This window comes from Aquarana catesbeiana, linkage group LG03 (assembly GCF_042186555.1).
Source record: "Aquarana catesbeiana isolate 2022-GZ linkage group LG03, ASM4218655v1, whole genome shotgun sequence".
NCBI lineage: Eukaryota > Metazoa > Chordata > Amphibia > Anura > Ranidae > Aquarana > Aquarana catesbeiana.
This window is the reverse complement of record NC_133326.1, coordinates 193,380,669-193,397,877: the sequence shown is the minus strand read 5'-3', so window position 1 is coordinate 193,397,877 and position 17,209 is coordinate 193,380,669. Positions and strand designations below refer to the sequence as shown.

The window sequence follows — 17,209 nt, the reverse complement described above, 5'->3', positions numbered from 1 at the left end:
AGTCGAAACAGCAGTGAAACAGCAGTGCCCTCCGGTGGCGAATAAGCATGTGTGGAGGGGAATACAGTTCCAACGTGTGCTAACGCATAGATGGAAGTTAGGCACTCAGTCTTGGTGAATACACCTGAGAGGCAGTTCTAGTTACATGCTTAGGCTGTATAGCCATGCAAAAAATGAGATGTAAGGGGCAAAGTATCATCCATCATTCCAAAATGGAAATATAGAATTTGTAGGGGAGGCACAAACTAAAAACTGAAAATATGTAAACAAATTTGTTTTGTAGTACTAAGGCCCCTTCCACACAGGGCCATCCAGCTGCAGAGTGTCTCTCCTGGCATCTCTAGTGGCTGCAATAATAGAATATTCAATTAACCAGTCAACAACCGCCCGTCGCTGTTGTACTGCATCAGGTCGGCTCTGCTGCGCAAATCGCCGTCATTATACGTCGGCTCGTGCAGTTATGGACAGGCGCGGCGGTGCGTTCATGCACCCGCTGCAAGCTGCGGGAGCGCGCCTGCTGGTCAGGCAGACTCTATGCCCACCAGTGACCTGTGATCGCCCAGTACATAGGCAGAATGGGGATCTGCCTTTGTAAACAAGGCAGATGCCCATTCTGACAGGAGACATGACAGAGATCTACTGTTCCCAGTGATCAGGAACAGTGATCTCTGTCATGTCCCAGGCAGCCCATCCCCTCTACATTTAGAACACACCTAGGAAAAACAGTTAAGCCCTTGATCGACCCCTAGTGTTAACCCCTTCCCTGCCAGTGTCATTTTTACATTGATCAGTGCATTTTTATAGCATTTTTTTTATATATTTTTTTTGGATATGTATTATAGCAAAAAGTAAAAAAAAAGTTTTTTTTAAAAAATTGTCACTCTTTGTTTATAGCGCAAAAAATAAAAACAGCGGGGGTGATTAAATGCCACCAAAAGAAAGCTATATTTGTGGGAGAAAAGAACATCAATTTTTTTTGGGTACAGCGCCGCAAGACCGTTCAATTGTCAGTTAAAGCGACGCAGTGCCGTATCACAAAAAAATGGCCTGGTCATTAAGGGGGTAAATCCTTACGGTCCATAAGTGGTTAAAAGTGAAAATAGACTAAGAAACATTTTTTCACCATAGAGTTCTTAAGTTAATTGAATCAGTGTATTGTAGTCTTTTATAATATCAACGCTGTAGGTGACCACTAAAGTACCAAAGGTGTAATCTACTTTCTAAGGGTGAAAGCATGACATTCCTAAAAATAGTTTGTTCTCTCCTGTCAATTTTTGCTTGGATTTTTGTGTTGGTTTGGGGAGATTTCCCTTTACTTCCTGTCTTGTGTATCAACATGTCATGAGCGAGAATTTCTCCAAATTAAAGGAAATCAGCGCTTAGCAAATTGTTACCACAATAACTTTCCTGTTGGAAGGTTTCCCTTTTATTCCTGTTCTGGTTATAACTATAAATTTGAGCTCCTCCCTTACTTTCAATTCAGGGACAATACTCACTAGGACAAATAGAAGGGGTAATTACCCCAATGATGGCACAGACAATAATTTATACCTGAAAGGGGTCCTAATCTTTTCTGCCTCCGACCAAATTGTAACAGAAAATTGGGTTTAGATAGAGTTAACTTCTATGTTAAAATATATTGAGTATTGATAATGTACTTTAGATAGGTAAACCTTGAGGCTATCTCCTGTAATAGTTGTGCATTTTAGCTACTTTGTCTTACTGCATTAAGGAGCCATTCTAAATGAATAGCAATGCAATGTAATAGTACATGTAATGGGCATTAATGTGTATTTCAGAAATTTTTACGTAATCACAATGAAAAAACATGATTCATCTGTAAAACACATTCAAACCATGGCAAAATATGACCAATATCTTTTTTTTTTCACAAAAACCTTTTACAAATGTTCCAAAAAAAAATCTTCAGCAAATCTTAACATAGTTCCCTTCTCAAAAGCCAGGAGTTTTTCATTCAATATCTACAGACTTTCTTGTTCTTTTTAGGAGTTTTTTTTAAACACTATGGGGCAAAAACAAATGTTCTCCAAGTATTTTCTCTTCTGAATGAACAGTCTTTCATTATGGCAGGCATGTCCAAAGTCCGGCCCACGAGCCAATTGCAGCCCGCATTCTGGTTTAATGCATCCCCACTGGTAATTTGGACATATATATCTTTTGTGGCCTCCCAACGAATCCCCAAGCATCACGTGGCGCTCGGGGATTCATTGGTGGGCCACAAAAGATATATATCATATTTATCATTCTGGCAGCCTCAGAGGGGGCTGGGAAGGGGCGGAATGAGTGCTGTCTGATTACATACAGGAGAATCTCCTATTTACTCGGCGGCCTCTGTAATAGGTAGTCCCGTCAACTGGGCTGACATTGGACAACTGTTCTGTCTAGCATAGGAGACGAGACCTTGTATTATAGAGGCCGCCGAGTAAACAGGAGATTCTCCTGTATGTAATCTGTTGGCGCTTGTCCTGCCTCCCTCCCTGTCCCCTCCGAGGCTGCAGATGGGCATCGATCAGGCTGCACTGATGGCAATGGTGAGGCTGCATTCAGAGGCTGCATTTATGTCAATGGCGAGTCTGCATTCAGAGGCTGCATTCATGTCAATGGTGAGTCTGCATTCATGGCACTTGTGAGGCTGCATTCATGGAAATGGTGCGGCTGCAGATGGGCACTGATTAGACTGCATTGATAGGCACTGACCCTTATTTTGCTTCACAGTTCTTTATTTAAAATTTTAGTTTTTTCCTGAAACTCCCCTCTTAAAGTGAAGGTGTGTGTTATACGCATGTGCGTGTTATACGCCAATAAATACGGTATATCCAAATAACACGTCCAAGCTCATCCTAATGCCCCGTACACACAGTCCGACATTGATCGGACATTCCGACAACAAAATCCTAGGATTTTTTCCGACGGATGTTGGCTCAAACTTGTCTTGCATACACACGGTCACACAAAGTTGTCGGAAAATCCGATCATTCTGAACGCGGTGATGTAAAACACGGACTATAAACGGGGCAATAGCCAATAGATTTCATCTCTTTATTTATTCTGAGCATGCGTGGCACTTTGTGCGTTGGATTTGTGTACACACGATCGGAAATTCCGACAACGGTTTTTGTTGTTGGAAAATTTTATAGCCTGCTCTCAAACTTTGTGTGTCGGAAAATCCGATGGAAAATGTGATGACACACGGTCTGAATTTCCGACAACAAGGTCCTATCACACATTTTCCGTCAGAAAATCCGACCGTGTGTACGGGGCATTAGACTTTTCACCATACACAGCCACAAAGGCAAAATAATTCTTGTTGGGCAGTGTATTAGTTAATTTGAATTTAATTTTAATGGTTCAAAGAATGTCAGGCAAAATGGTCGGCCCTCACACATGTTCACTTCATCTAATCTGGCCCTCTTTGAAAAAAAGTTTGGACACCCCTGCATTATGGGCACTGGTAGATCACTGCATTATGGTGACTAGATGCAGCTGAGAAGCAGAGAAATAACATACATATTTGTAAAAAGAGGTACAATTTAAGAATTGCATAGAATACTAAAGAGAATTAGCACTATTGGTAATTTGTGTTTGCTCATTTCTTTCTAGCATTCCCCACAATTGTTACATTGTATCTCTTGTTAAAAGAGCCATGTGTATTTTCTGTGTTCCTCAGCTCCAACTAGTGGCCATATTGGAATATTTTACTACTGGCCATAATAAAAGAACATTCATTCAGAAGAGAAATTAAACTTAAGAAAATTAGTAATTTTAAAATACACACAGAATGAATGAACATGCAGATTGAGATGGTGTATAGTGTTGTGATTTTTTTGAATAAATCAACCTAAGTAAATTAATAGCAGAGTAATCTACAAGAGAAACCACCACAACCACTATATCCAGAAGGTATTTGTTTATTATCAGCGCAGACCCTACCTGTCAGGAGAGCCGCTGATCAGCTTTCCTCTACCCATGCCTTGTCAGCGCGACTAGAGGAAAAGCAAATAAACGGCACTTCCTGGTTATGATGTAACTAGCTGTGATTGGACACAGCTGATCACATGGTAAAGAGCTTGTGGCATAGGCTCTTTACCAAGATCGGTGATGCGGTGTGTTAGAGCGCGTGATTGACTTATCCTGCTGGACGTCATATGATGCCCAGTCAGAATAACTTAACCCCTTTTCGGCCATCATTTTGTTATATGGAGGGTGGGAAGTGGTTAAGGAAAGTACTTCATGCCAAAATGACCCTTGCTCTATGTCGTCAGCCTCTAGAGAGGTCAACTGTGACACTGAATACCCTCTCTGCAAAGGCTTGAGAAGCTGGCAAAGCCAGCAGGTCTAATGCAAAAGGTTTTAGCTGGTGATAAAAAGTGTCACTCTTTGACAGCCAAAAAATCTGTTTCGGTGTCCTCACTGATATGCCCTGTACACACGGTCGGACTTTCCGACGAAATATGTGCGATCGGAGATTGTTGTCGGAAATTCTGGCCATGTGTGGGCTCCATCGGACTTTTTCCATCGGAATTTCCGACACACAAAGTTTGAGAGCATGCTATAAAGTTTTCCGACAACTAAATCCGATCCTTTAAATTCCAATCGTGTGTAGACAAATCCGACGGACGAAGTGCCACGCATGCTCAGAATAAATTAAGAGACGAAAGCTATTGGCTATTGCCCCGTTTATAGTCCCGACGTACGTGTTTTACGTCACCGCGTTCAGAACAATCGGATTTTCCGACAACTTTGTGTGACCGTGTGTATGCAAGACAAGTTTGAGCCAACATCCGTCTGAAAAAATCCATGGATTTTGTTGTTGGAATATCCGATCAATGTCCGACTGTGTGTACGGGCAATAGTGGCAACTTGGTGCAAAAGTTCTTCCTTAAATTTTCTGATCTGCTGCTCTATGCGTTTTGGTGAGATCCTCTGCCTGGATCTTCTGCGGCATTTATAAATAAACTGAAAGAATGGCTGCTTAGATGTGGATGGTGCTTCTTCCACTTCCTGCGATTTTTTAATAATCTCCTGTTTCACATCATCTTCAGACAATTCCTCATGTTGTGTGCGTGGCAATGTGGATTTTCTTATGGCATAACCCTCTGCCTAACTGAATATTCTATCCTCAGCATCAACAAGGGTTTCACAGACAGTAGCGTTAACAAAACAAGCAGCTGCTGCAAGTGGCAAGAACAATTCATCAGTTTGGATCTAAGAAGGAAGCAAAACGCTGGTTTACATTTCCTTTCATTTTCTGTGCAATAGTGCCAAGGTCTTGGTAGTTAGTGTTCTTTTTAAAGTCCTCAAGGTGGCTGAGTAGATCATAAAGGGTAGGGACATGGACATGGTGTCACTCTGGAGGGTTTTAGTATGTTCTGCAAAAGGCAGCAGTAGGTCATGCAATGATGTGAGCTTTTGCCATTCACTAGGTAGCAAGCTGTCCCATCCCATGTTCTTTGCAATTTGGCAGACCAAATCTTTCAGCTTGAGGAGTCTTTTGATCATGTTGAATGTACTTGACCAGTGCGTGGGGCAGTCATTTAAAAGAGTAAGGTCACAATGCTCCAATATCTTCTGTGTTGCAATGGAAGACTTGCAGAAGAGGTTCACTATTGATCTTGCTTTATCCAGGATTCTCAGAACACTTGCCTACTTCTGCATCATGTGGATCACAAATTGTATTCACCACACATGGTGTCCGGTCCATGTTGATCTGTTGGTACCTAACAAGTGGAACACAGCCAAATAAGCATAAAATATAAAAAGAAAGAAGTTGTGAAGGGGCGAGTGGCGCTACCTATATGTCAAATAGTGCTCTACCAAATCACTCTATAGTGGCTAAGTATTAAAAGACACAGTGTTATTGTGGAATAAATTATAACAAAACAGTTTCCATAAAGGTGATAGTGTAATATCTATCACACCTCACCTACCCCAGTAGGTGAGTACTAAAACCCTCTAGGTGTGGACACCAATCCTACACAGGAGAAGTTATCACCAAAAATGTAATGGCTTACAAATTAGTGTATAAAACATCCAGACATGAATATTATGAAGACGTCTATGACGAAATGCGTACGGCGTCACTACGCACAGCACGTGACTTCCAGGAAGCTGAGCGAGTGGGTGGAACGCAACCAGAGTGCACGCTGTCCACCTACAGCTCGGTTGCCTATGCTTTATACCGGCAAGTGCAGCCCCTATGGGACTAGGCATTACGTTGCGTGAACTGCATTTTTTTTACCAGTTTGTTTTTATACATTTTTTTTAAATAACCTTTTAATAAACGGAAGTTTTGGTTATACTGCACTATGGGAGCCAATTTCTGTTTTTTATGAGGATTATGAAAACTAAATCTATCACAACCCGGATATCACAAGGCTGCTCAAGGAACTGCAAAGGCTGACACCAGTGGTTACCTGCCAACCTAAGGAGCTACATGCATATTACCCCTGTAGGGGTAGTAGGATCTGGTGAGTGGGGACCCTTGAGGGGGAGCTGTTAAGATTCTGTGATCACTAAAGTCACCTGCTACAATTCCTCTAAACACGAACAGTCACCTTCATTGAGATGAATGCACCTTTTTGTCTTTTGTACACGGTGCGATAAACTGCATCTTGGTGTAATTTTGAATTTTGGTGCGATTTTTGCATTTTTTCTGTTTTTTGGTGCGATTTTTTTATTTTGCATTTTTTTGGTTTTTCTTTTGCATCTTGGGTTTATATACACCTTGATTTTATGATTGGGACACTATATGTATACACGTATACGTTTTTGTATATGGTGCGATTTTTTTTTTTTTTAATAACTTTTTAGAACTTTTTTATTTTTTGGTGCAATTCTTTGCATTTTTATTTGGATTTGGTTCACTCACATCCTGTATTTTGGGCTTGGACACCATACGCACTGTTACAAGCAGAGGATCACTATACTATCATGATATTCATGTCTGGATGTTTTATACACTAATTTGTAAGCCATTACATTTTTGGTGATAACTTCTGTGTAGGATTGGTGTCCGCACCTAGAGGGTTTTAGTACTCACCTACTGGGGTAGGTGAGGTGTGATAGATTACACTATCACCTTTATGGAAACTGTTTTGTTATAATTTATTCCACAACAACACTGTCTCTTTTAATACTTAGTCACTATAGAGTGATTTGGTAGAGCACTATTTGACATATAGGTAGTGCCACTCGCCCCTTCACATCTTCTTTCTTTTTATATTTTAAAGGCCTGTAAGGCTGCAGTGCTCTGGATGCCGGTGGTCAGAGGAGGCCTGTAATGCACACACAGTGCTCACACACAGTGCTCTAGATGGTGGTCACTCTGAGGGGAGACCTGTAATGCAAAGTGCTCTGGATGCCAGTGGTCAGAGGAGGGCTTTAATGCACACACAGTGTTCTAGACGGTGGTCACTTTGAGGGATGGCCTGTAGTGTGCAGTGCTCTGGATTCCGGTTGTCAGAGGAGGCCTGTAATGCTGCACAGTGCTGGATGGTGGTCTCAGGTCTAACTGGGGTGGCCTGTAATGCACAGTGCTCTGGATGCCGATGGTCAGAGGTGTAATGCTGCACAGTGCTGGATGGTGGTCTCAGGTCTGAGGAATGGCCTGTAATGCACAGTGCCCTGGATGCCGGTGGTCAGAGGTGTAATGCACACAAAGTGCTCTGAACAGATGGTGATCTGAGGGGAGGCCTCAGGCCTGTAATTGTAATGTACACACTCACAGTGGGTGCTCTCTGCTCTGGACGGTCATCCTCATGACTCGTGAGTTGGGAGTGGGACTCTCGTTGAGACTCAGGAGGCCTGTAATGCACAGTGCTGTTCTGGACAGTTGTCTGAGGGCTCTGAGGCGCGTAATGCTTCCTGCACAATCACTTACTTGATGGGAGCAGAAGCAGGCGCAGCTCTGTGGAACCGGAAATTAGTTAATGAGAGTAAACGTCCCTATCTCCCATTTTTGTTTTGTTTTCGTTCGTTAATGAAAACGGAATTCATTTTCGTCGTAGTTTTCGTCAGTGGACGAAAATGTGGTGTACTTTTCGTTTTGTTTTCGTCACTGTTAATATGCGGCTGATGAAAATGTAGACATAAGCATTTTCCTTGACAAAATTAACACTGTTGACAACTTATGTTTTATGTGTCCAAAGTCGTATGACAAGTTGCACTAGTGTGAATGGAGTCTAAATGTCCCATCAACAATTTTGTATAGTTTGCAGCATAATGCAGATGTTTTTTCGCAAAGCAAAAGAATAATTAAATCCGAGACCACCTTCAGACCTAGGAAACATGTGACCAAGATCTTTTCACAAAAGCTTTACTCAAATTTTCCTGAAATATACAATTTTCAGCAAGCCTCAACTCAGATCTATTGTCAAAAGGCAGGCAATTTGGTTTGTTATAGCATACTGCTTTGTGCTCTATGTGTTTTCTCTCCTGAACGAAAAGTCTTTCAATACAGACACCAATTATTGCTGATCCCAGCATTATCAGCTGAGGAGAATAAGAAAAATATACATGTTTCTAATAAGAGGTACAATGCATGGATTTTAGAGAATACTAAAGGGAAATAGCACTATTGGTAACATTTATTTGCTAATTTCTTCTAGTATTCCCTACAATTGTTACATTGTTTCTCTTGTTAAAAAGGCCATGCGTATTTTCTGTATTTCCTCAACTGCAACTATTGGCCATGATGTGGTATTTTACTACTGCCATAATAAAAGAACATTCATTGAGAATAGAAAATTAACTTAAAGAGGAGGGCCAGTCCAAAAAAAAAAATTAAAAGTCAGCAGCTACAAATACTGCAGCTGCTGACTTTTAATTGGACACTTACCTGGCCCAGGGTCCAGCGATGCGGGGGATCAAAGCCCCGCTTGTCTCCCCCTCCGTTCAGCGGCACTGGCATTGCAACTGTGGGCACCGGGCTGTGGCTTCAAAGCCTGGCACCCACTGCGCATGCGTGAGCGGCACCGCGCGCCGTGATTGGCCGCTCAGTCACCTGGGACTGTAATGGGTCCCAGATGATTGACAGGAGGGAGGGACCAGAGCTGAGCCCTTCCTGTGCCGAGGGGGAAGTGATGTCACCAGCCCAGGCACTGGAAGAGGCAGACTACGAGGGACCCCCTAGCAACAGGCATTTAGAGGTAAGTAAAAAAAAATCCAAATTTTTTTAAATTTTTTTTTTAAGCACAATCAAGACTTTTTTTTTTAGGGTGGAACACCACTTTAAGAAAATGAGCATTTCTCAAATTGACACAGAAAGAATGCACATGCAGATTGAGATGATGTATGGTGTTGTGATTTTTTGTTAAATTAACCCTTTTATGTCATTTAATAGCAGAATAATTTATTTCTTTGCAGAGCATAAAGAAAAAACATCAACACCCAAGTCTTCAGAAGGTATTTATTTATGTGCAAAAAAAGTTTATTTTGGCATTGGAAAAGGAGAATTAAATTTTCATCATTCTTCTACAGGGTTCAATATAACTAAAAAGGGAACAGACTATTTATAGGAATTAAATGCTTTCAGCACATGATTTCATGTGCAGTTATGTCATCAGCTAGAGCCAATTTGAATATCTTCTAAATGGCACATATTTCAGGGATATTAACCATATCTATGGGTAGGACTTAATGTAAGTTTACCTGTAGGTAAAAACTTTAAATATGAGTTTACTAGCACTTCAACATAATTCCGAATTTACCAATTTACAATCATGGTTAAACTGCACAATGATGCACAACATCCCCTATGCTATATCAAACTACCAAAAATACAACATTGTTGATGGGACTTTGAAGGTGCCACTATAGTTTTCTAACACAAACAAGTATATAAAATCTTTGTAGTTTTATTTTAGTTACTTAGAATTGATCTCTTGATCCTTAAAAAACCTTATTCGTAAGCCTCCAGATGGCTATTTGGTGAAATAATGCAATAACACCACCAATTATACTGTAGGTTTTACCACACATACAATTAAAACTTTACAGTATGCCCTGGTTACCCTTAACCTTCACCATTTTACATGCATTGCTATTGACCTTTAAAATATAAAGAACAGTTATCTTGCAAGCTTATCAAATGGGCGAGTCCTTACATCTACATGGCATAGTAATAGCGTTTACATTAAAAGTTCGATCAGCAATTTTGTATCATTTGCAACATAATGCAGAGGCTTTCACAACACACAAGTTTTCTTTAGCCCTAAACCACATTTAGACTTAGAAGTGCATGTGCCAAAATCTTAATAGTAAAGTTTTACTCAGACGTACCAGAAATATAAAATTTTCAGAAAAACTCAACTCCAAAGATCCATTGTCAAAAGTAGGTTTGGTTGTTGTAACTTCTTGCTTTCTTGTTCTTCCAATAAAGCTTATTCTTATTTTTTGTTGTTTTTGAAAATTGGAACCTTTTATGACATTTGATAACAAAGCAATTTTTTCCACTTTTCAAACAAAGGAACACAACTACCACAACATGTCCAAAACACATTCAGACCTAGGGCAAATGTGGTCAAGATCATGTTTTATTTCTTCACAAAAGTTTTTACAAATCTTCCCACAAAAAACAATCTTTAGCAAATCTTTACGTAGTTTCCTTGTCAAAAGCCGGTTTTTTGTTCTATATCTTCAGGCTTTCTTCTTCTAATAAAGTTTTCCCTTTTTAAACTTTATGGGGTTAAAATAAATGTTCTCTATGTGTTTTCTATTCTGAACGAAAAGTCTTTCAATACGGACACCAATTATTGCTGATCCCAGCATTATGGCCTCTTGATTCAGCTGAGGAGAATAAGAAAAATATACATGTTTCTAATAAGAGGTACAATGCATGGATTTTAGAGAATACTAAAAGGGAATTAGCACTATTGGTAACATTTATTTGCTAATTTCTTCTAGTATTCCCTACAATTGTTACATTGTTTCTCTTGTTAAAAAGGCCATGTGTATTTTCTGTATTTCCTCAGCTACAACTAGTGGCCATGATGTGGTATTTTACTACTGCCATAATAAAAGAACATTCATTGAGAAGAGAAAATAAACTTAAGAAAATGAGCATTTCTCAAATTGACACAGAAAGAATGAACCTGCAGATTGAGATAATGTATGGCATTGTGAATTTTTGTTACCAAATCAACCCTTTTATGTCATTTAATAGCAGAATAATTTATTTCTTTGCAGATGATATAGATACATCATCAACATCGCAGTCACCAGAGGGTATTTATTTATGTGCAAAAAAAGTTTATTTTGGCATTGGACAAGGAGAATTAAACTTTCATCATTCTTCTACATGGCCAGGGTCCAATATAACTAAAATGGAACAAACTATTTATAGGAATTAAATGCTTTCTGCATTGAAAAGATCATTTCATGTGCAGTGATGTCATCAGCTAGAGCCAATTTGAATATCTTCTAAATGGCACACATTTCGGAGATCTTAAAGATATCTATGGGTAGGACACATTCAGACCTAGGGCAAATGTGGTCAAGATCATGTTTTATTTCTTCACAAAAGTTTTTACAAATCTTCCCACAAAAAACAATCTTTCGCAAATCTGTGCGTAGTTTCCTTGTCAAAAGCCAGTTTTTTGTCCTATATCTTCAGGCTTTCTTCTTCTAATAAAGTTTTCCCTTTTTAAACTTTATGGGGTTAAAATAAATGTTCTCTATGTGTTTTCTATTCTGAACGAAAAGTCTTTCAATACGGACACCAATTATTGCTGATCCCAGCATTATGGCCACTTGATTCAGCTGAGGAGAATAAGAAAAAAATGCATGTTTCTAATAAGAGGTTCAATGCATGGATTTTAGAGAATACTAAAGGGAATTAGCACTATTGGTAACATTTATTTGCTAATTTCTTCTAGTATTCCCTACAATTGTTACATTGTTTCTCTTGTTAAAAAGGCCATGTGTAATTTCTGTATTTCCTCAGCTACAACTAGTGGCCATGATGTGGTATTTTACTACTGCCATAATAAAAGAACATTCATTGAGAAGAGAAAATAAACTTAAGAAAATGAGCATTTCTCAAATTGACACAGAAAGAATGAACCTGCAGATTGAGATGATGTATGGCATTGTGAATTTTTGTTAACAAATCAACCCTTTTATGTCATTTAATAGCAGAATAATTTATTTCTTTGCAGATGATATAGCTACATCATCAACATCGAAGTCACCAGAGGGTATTTATTTATGTGCAAAAAAAGTTTATTTTGGCATTGGACAAGGAGAATTAAACTTTCATCATTCTTCTACATGGCCAGGGTCCAATATAACTAAAATGGAACAAGCTATTTATAGGAATTAAATGCTTTCAGCATTCAAAAGATCATTTCATGTGCAGTGATGTCATGCGCTAGAGCCAATTTGAATATCTTCTAAATGGCACACATTTCGGAGATATTAACCATATCTATGGGTAGCACTTTCTGTAAGTTTACCTGTAGGTAAAAACTTCAAATATGAATTTACTAGCACTTTAACATAATTCCGAATTTACCAATTTACAATCATGGTTAAACTGCACAATGATGCACAACATCCCCTAGACTATATCAAACTACAAAAAATACAACATTGTTGATGGGATTTTGAAGGTGCCACTATAGTTTTCTAACACAAACAAGTATATAAAATCTTTGTAGTTTTATTTTAGTTACTTAGAATTGATCTCTTGATCCTTAAAAAAACCTTTTCGTAAGGTTATTTCACCAAATAGCCATTCCAGATGGCTATTTGGTGAAATAATGCAATAACACCACCAATTATACTGTAGGTTTTACCACACATACAATTAAAACTTTACAGTATGCCCTGGTTACCCTTAACCTTCACCATTTTACATGCATTGCTATTGACCTTTAAAATATAAAGAACAGTTATCTTGCAAGCTTATCAAATGGGCGAGTCCTTACAGCTACATGGCATAGTAATAGCGTTTACATTAAAAGTTCGATCAGCAATGTTGTATCATTTGCAACATAATGCAGAGGCTTTCACAACACACAAGTTTTCTTTAGCCCTAAACCACATTTAGACTTAGAAGTGCATGTGCCAAAATCTTAATAGTAAAGTTTTACTCAGACGTACCAGAAATATAAAATTTTCAGAAAAACTCAACTCCAAAGATCCATTGTCAAAAGTAGGTTTGGTTGTTGTAACTTCTTGCTTTCTTGTTCTTCCAATAAAGCTTATTCTTATTTTTTGTTGTTTTTGAAAATTGGAACCTTTTATGACATTTGATAACAAAGCAATTTTTTCCACTTTTCAAACAAAGGAACACAACTACCACAACATGTCCAAAACACATTCAGACCTAGGGCAAATGTGGTCAAGATCATGTTTTATTTCTTCACAAAAGTTTTTACAAATCTTCCCACAAAAAACAATCTTTAGCAAATCTTTACGTAGTTTCCTTGTCAAAAGCCAGGAGTTTTTCGTTCTATATCTTCAGGCTTTCCTCTTCTAATAAAGTTTTCCCTTTTTAAACTTTATGGGGTTAAAACAAATGTTCTCTATGTGTTTTCTTTTCTGAACGAAAAGTCTTTCAATACGGATACCAATTATTGCTGATCCCAGCATTATGGCCACTTGATTCAGCTGAGGAGAATAAGAAAAATATACATGTTTCTAATAAGAGGTACAATGCATGGATTTTAGAGAATACTAAAAGGGAATTAGCACTATTGGTAACATTTATTTGCTAATTTCTTCTAGTATTCCCTACAATTGTTACATTGTTTCTCTTGTTAAAAAGGCCATGTGTATTTTCTGTATTTCCTCAGCTACAACTAGTGGCCATGATGTGGTATTTTACTACTGCCATAATAAAAGAACATTCATTGAGAAGAGAAAATAAACTTAAGAAAATGAGCATTTCTCAAATTGACACAGAAAGAATGAACCTGCAGATTGAGATAATGTATGGCATTGTGAATTTTTGTTACCAAATCAACCCTTTTATGTCATTTAATAGCAGAATAATTTATTTCTTTGCAGATGATATAGATACATCATCAACATCGCAGTCACCAGAGGGTATTTATTTATGTGCAAAAAAAGTTTATTTTGGCATTGGACAAGGAGAATTAAACTTTCATCATTCTTCTACATGGCCAGGGTCCAATATAACTAAAATGGAACAAACTATTTATAGGAATTAAATGCTTTCTGCATTGAAAAGATCATTTCATGTGCAGTGATGTCATCAGCTAGAGCCAATTTGAATATCTTCTAAATGGCACACATTTCGGAGATCTTAAAGATATCTATGGGTAGGACACATTCAGACCTAGGGCAAATGTGGTCAAGATCATGTTTTATTTCTTCACAAAAGTTTTTACAAATCTTCCCACAAAAAACAATCTTTCGCAAATCTGTGCGTAGTTTCCTTGTCAAAAGCCAGTTTTTTGTCCTATATCTTCAGGCTTTCTTCTTCTAATAAAGTTTTCCCTTTTTAAACTTTATGGGGTTAAAATAAACGTTCTCTATGTGTTTTCTATTCTGAACGAAAAGTCTTTCAATACGGACACCAATTATTGCTGATCCCAGCATTATGGCCACTTGATTCAGCTGAGGAGAATAAGAAAAAAATGCATGTTTCTAATAAGAGGTTCAATGCATGGATTTTAGAGAATACTAAAGGGAATTAGCACTATTGGTAACATTTATTTGCTAATTTCTTCTAGTATTCCCTACAATTGTTACATTGTTTCTCTTGTTAAAAAGGCCATGTGTATTTTCTGTATTTCCTCAGCTACAACTAGTGGCCATGATGTGGTATTTTACTACTGCCATAATAAAAGAACATTCATTGAGAAGAGAAAATAAACTTAAGAAAATGAGCATTTCTCAAATTGACACAGAAAGAATGAACCTGCAGATTGAGATGATGTATGGCATTGTGAATTTTTGTTAACAAATCAACCCTTTTATGTCATTTAATAGCAGAATAATTTATTTCTTTGCAGATGATATAGCTACATCATCAACATCGAAGTCACCAGAGGGTATTTATTTATGTGCAAAAAAAGTTTATTTTGGCATTGGACAAGGAGAATTAAACTTTCATCATTCTTCTACATGGCCAGGGTCCAATATAACTAAAATGGAACAAACTATTTATAGGAATTAAATGCTTTCAGCATTCAAAAGATCATTTCATGTGCAGTGATGTCATGCGCTAGAGCCAATTTGAATATCTTCTAAATGGCACACATTTCGGAGATATTAACCATATCTATGGGTAGCACTTTCTGTAAGTTTACCTGTAGGTAAAAACTTCAAATATGAATTTACTAGCACTTTAACATAATTCCGAATTTACCAATTTACAATCATGGTTAAACTGCACAATGATGCACAACATCCCCTAGACTATATCAAACTACAAAAAATACAACATTGTTGATGGGATTTTGAAGGTGCCGCTATAGTTTTCTAACACAAACAAGTATATAAAATCTTTGTAGTTTTATTTTAGTTACTTAGAATTGATCTCTTGATCCTTAAAAAAACCTTTTCGTAAGGTTATTTCACCAAATAGCCATTCCAGATGGCTATTTGGTGAAATAATGCAATAACACCACCAATTATACTGTAGGTTTTACCACACATACAATTAAAACTTTACAGTATGCCCTGGTTACCCTTAACCTTCACCATTTTACATGCATTGCTATTGACCTTTAAAATATAAAGAACAGTTATCTTGCAAGCTTATCAAATGGGCGAGTCCTTACAGCTACATGGCATAGTAATAGCGTTTACATTAAAAGTTCGATCAGCAATGTTGTATCATTTGCAACATAATGCAGAGGCTTTCACAACACACAAGTTTTCTTTAGCCCTAAACCACATTTAGACTTAGAAGTGCATGTGCCAAAATCTTAATAGTAAAGTTTTACTCAGACGTACCAGAAATATAAAATTTTCAGAAAAACTCAACTCCAAAGATCCATTGTCAAAAGTAGGTTTGGTTGTTGTAACTTCTTGCTTTCTTGTTCTTCCAATAAAGCTTATTCTTATTTTTTGTTGTTTTTGAAAATTGGAACCTTTTATGACATTTGATAACAAAGCAATTTTTTCCACTTTTCAAACAAAGGAACACAACTACCACAACATGTCCAAAACACATTCAGACCTAGGGCAAATGTGGTCAAGATCATGTTTTATTTCTTCACAAAAGTTTTTACAAATCTTCCCACAAAAAACAATCTTTAGCAAATCTTTACGTAGTTTCCTTGTCAAAAGCCAGGAGTTTTTCGTTCTATATCTTCAGGCTTTCCTCTTCTAATAAAGTTTTCCCTTTTTAAACTTTATGGGGTTAAAACAAATGTTCTCTATGTGTTTTCTTTTCTGAACGAAAAGTCTTTCAATACGGATACCAATTATTGCTGATCCCAGCATTATGGCCACTTGATTCAGCTGAGGAGAATAAGAAAAATATACATGTTTCTAATAAGAGGTACAATGCATGGATTTTAGAGAATACTAAAAGGGAATTAGCACTATTGGTAACATTTATTTGCTAATTTCTTCTAGTATTCCCTACAATTGTTACATTGTTTCTCTTGTTAAAAAGGCCATGTGTATTTTCTGTATTTCCTCAGCTACAACTAGTGGCCATGATGTGGTATTTTACTACTGCCATAATAAAAGAACATTCATTGAGAAGAGAAAATAAACTTAAGAAAATGAGCATTTCTCAAATTGACACAGAAAGAATGAACCTGCAGATTGAGATAATGTATGGCATTGTGAATTTTTGTTACCAAATCAACCCTTTTATGTCATTTAATAGCAGAATAATTTATTTCTTTGCAGATGATATAGATACATCATCAACATCGCAGTCACCAGAGGGTATTTATTTATGTGCAAAAAAAGTTTATTTTGGCATTGGACAAGGAGAATTAAACTTTCATCATTCTTCTACATGGCCAGGGTCCAATATAACTAAAATGGAACAAACTATTTATAGGAATTAAATGCTTTCTGCATTGAAAAGATCATTTCATGTGCAGTGATGTCATCAGCTAGAGCCAATTTGAATATCTTCTAAATGGCACACATTTCGGAGATCTTAAAGATATCTATGGGTAGGACACATTCAGACCTAGGGCAAATGTGGTCAAGATCATGTTTTATTTCTTCACAAAAGTTTTTACAAATCTTC

General features: G+C 37.6%; 1 protein-coding gene across 1 annotated transcript in view; it reads left to right on the top strand.

Moving 5' to 3' along the window:
• LOC141133942 (mucin-19-like) overlaps positions 1-9,536 on the top strand; it is a 253,631-nt gene extending 244,095 nt beyond the window's left edge. The window contains exon 31 of the mRNA XM_073623553.1: positions 9,385-9,536. Coding sequence (XP_073479654.1) covers positions 9,385-9,536 — 152 coding nt within the window. The remainder of the gene's footprint in view (positions 1-9,384) is intronic.
• Positions 9,537-17,209: the final 7,673 nt, after the last annotated feature.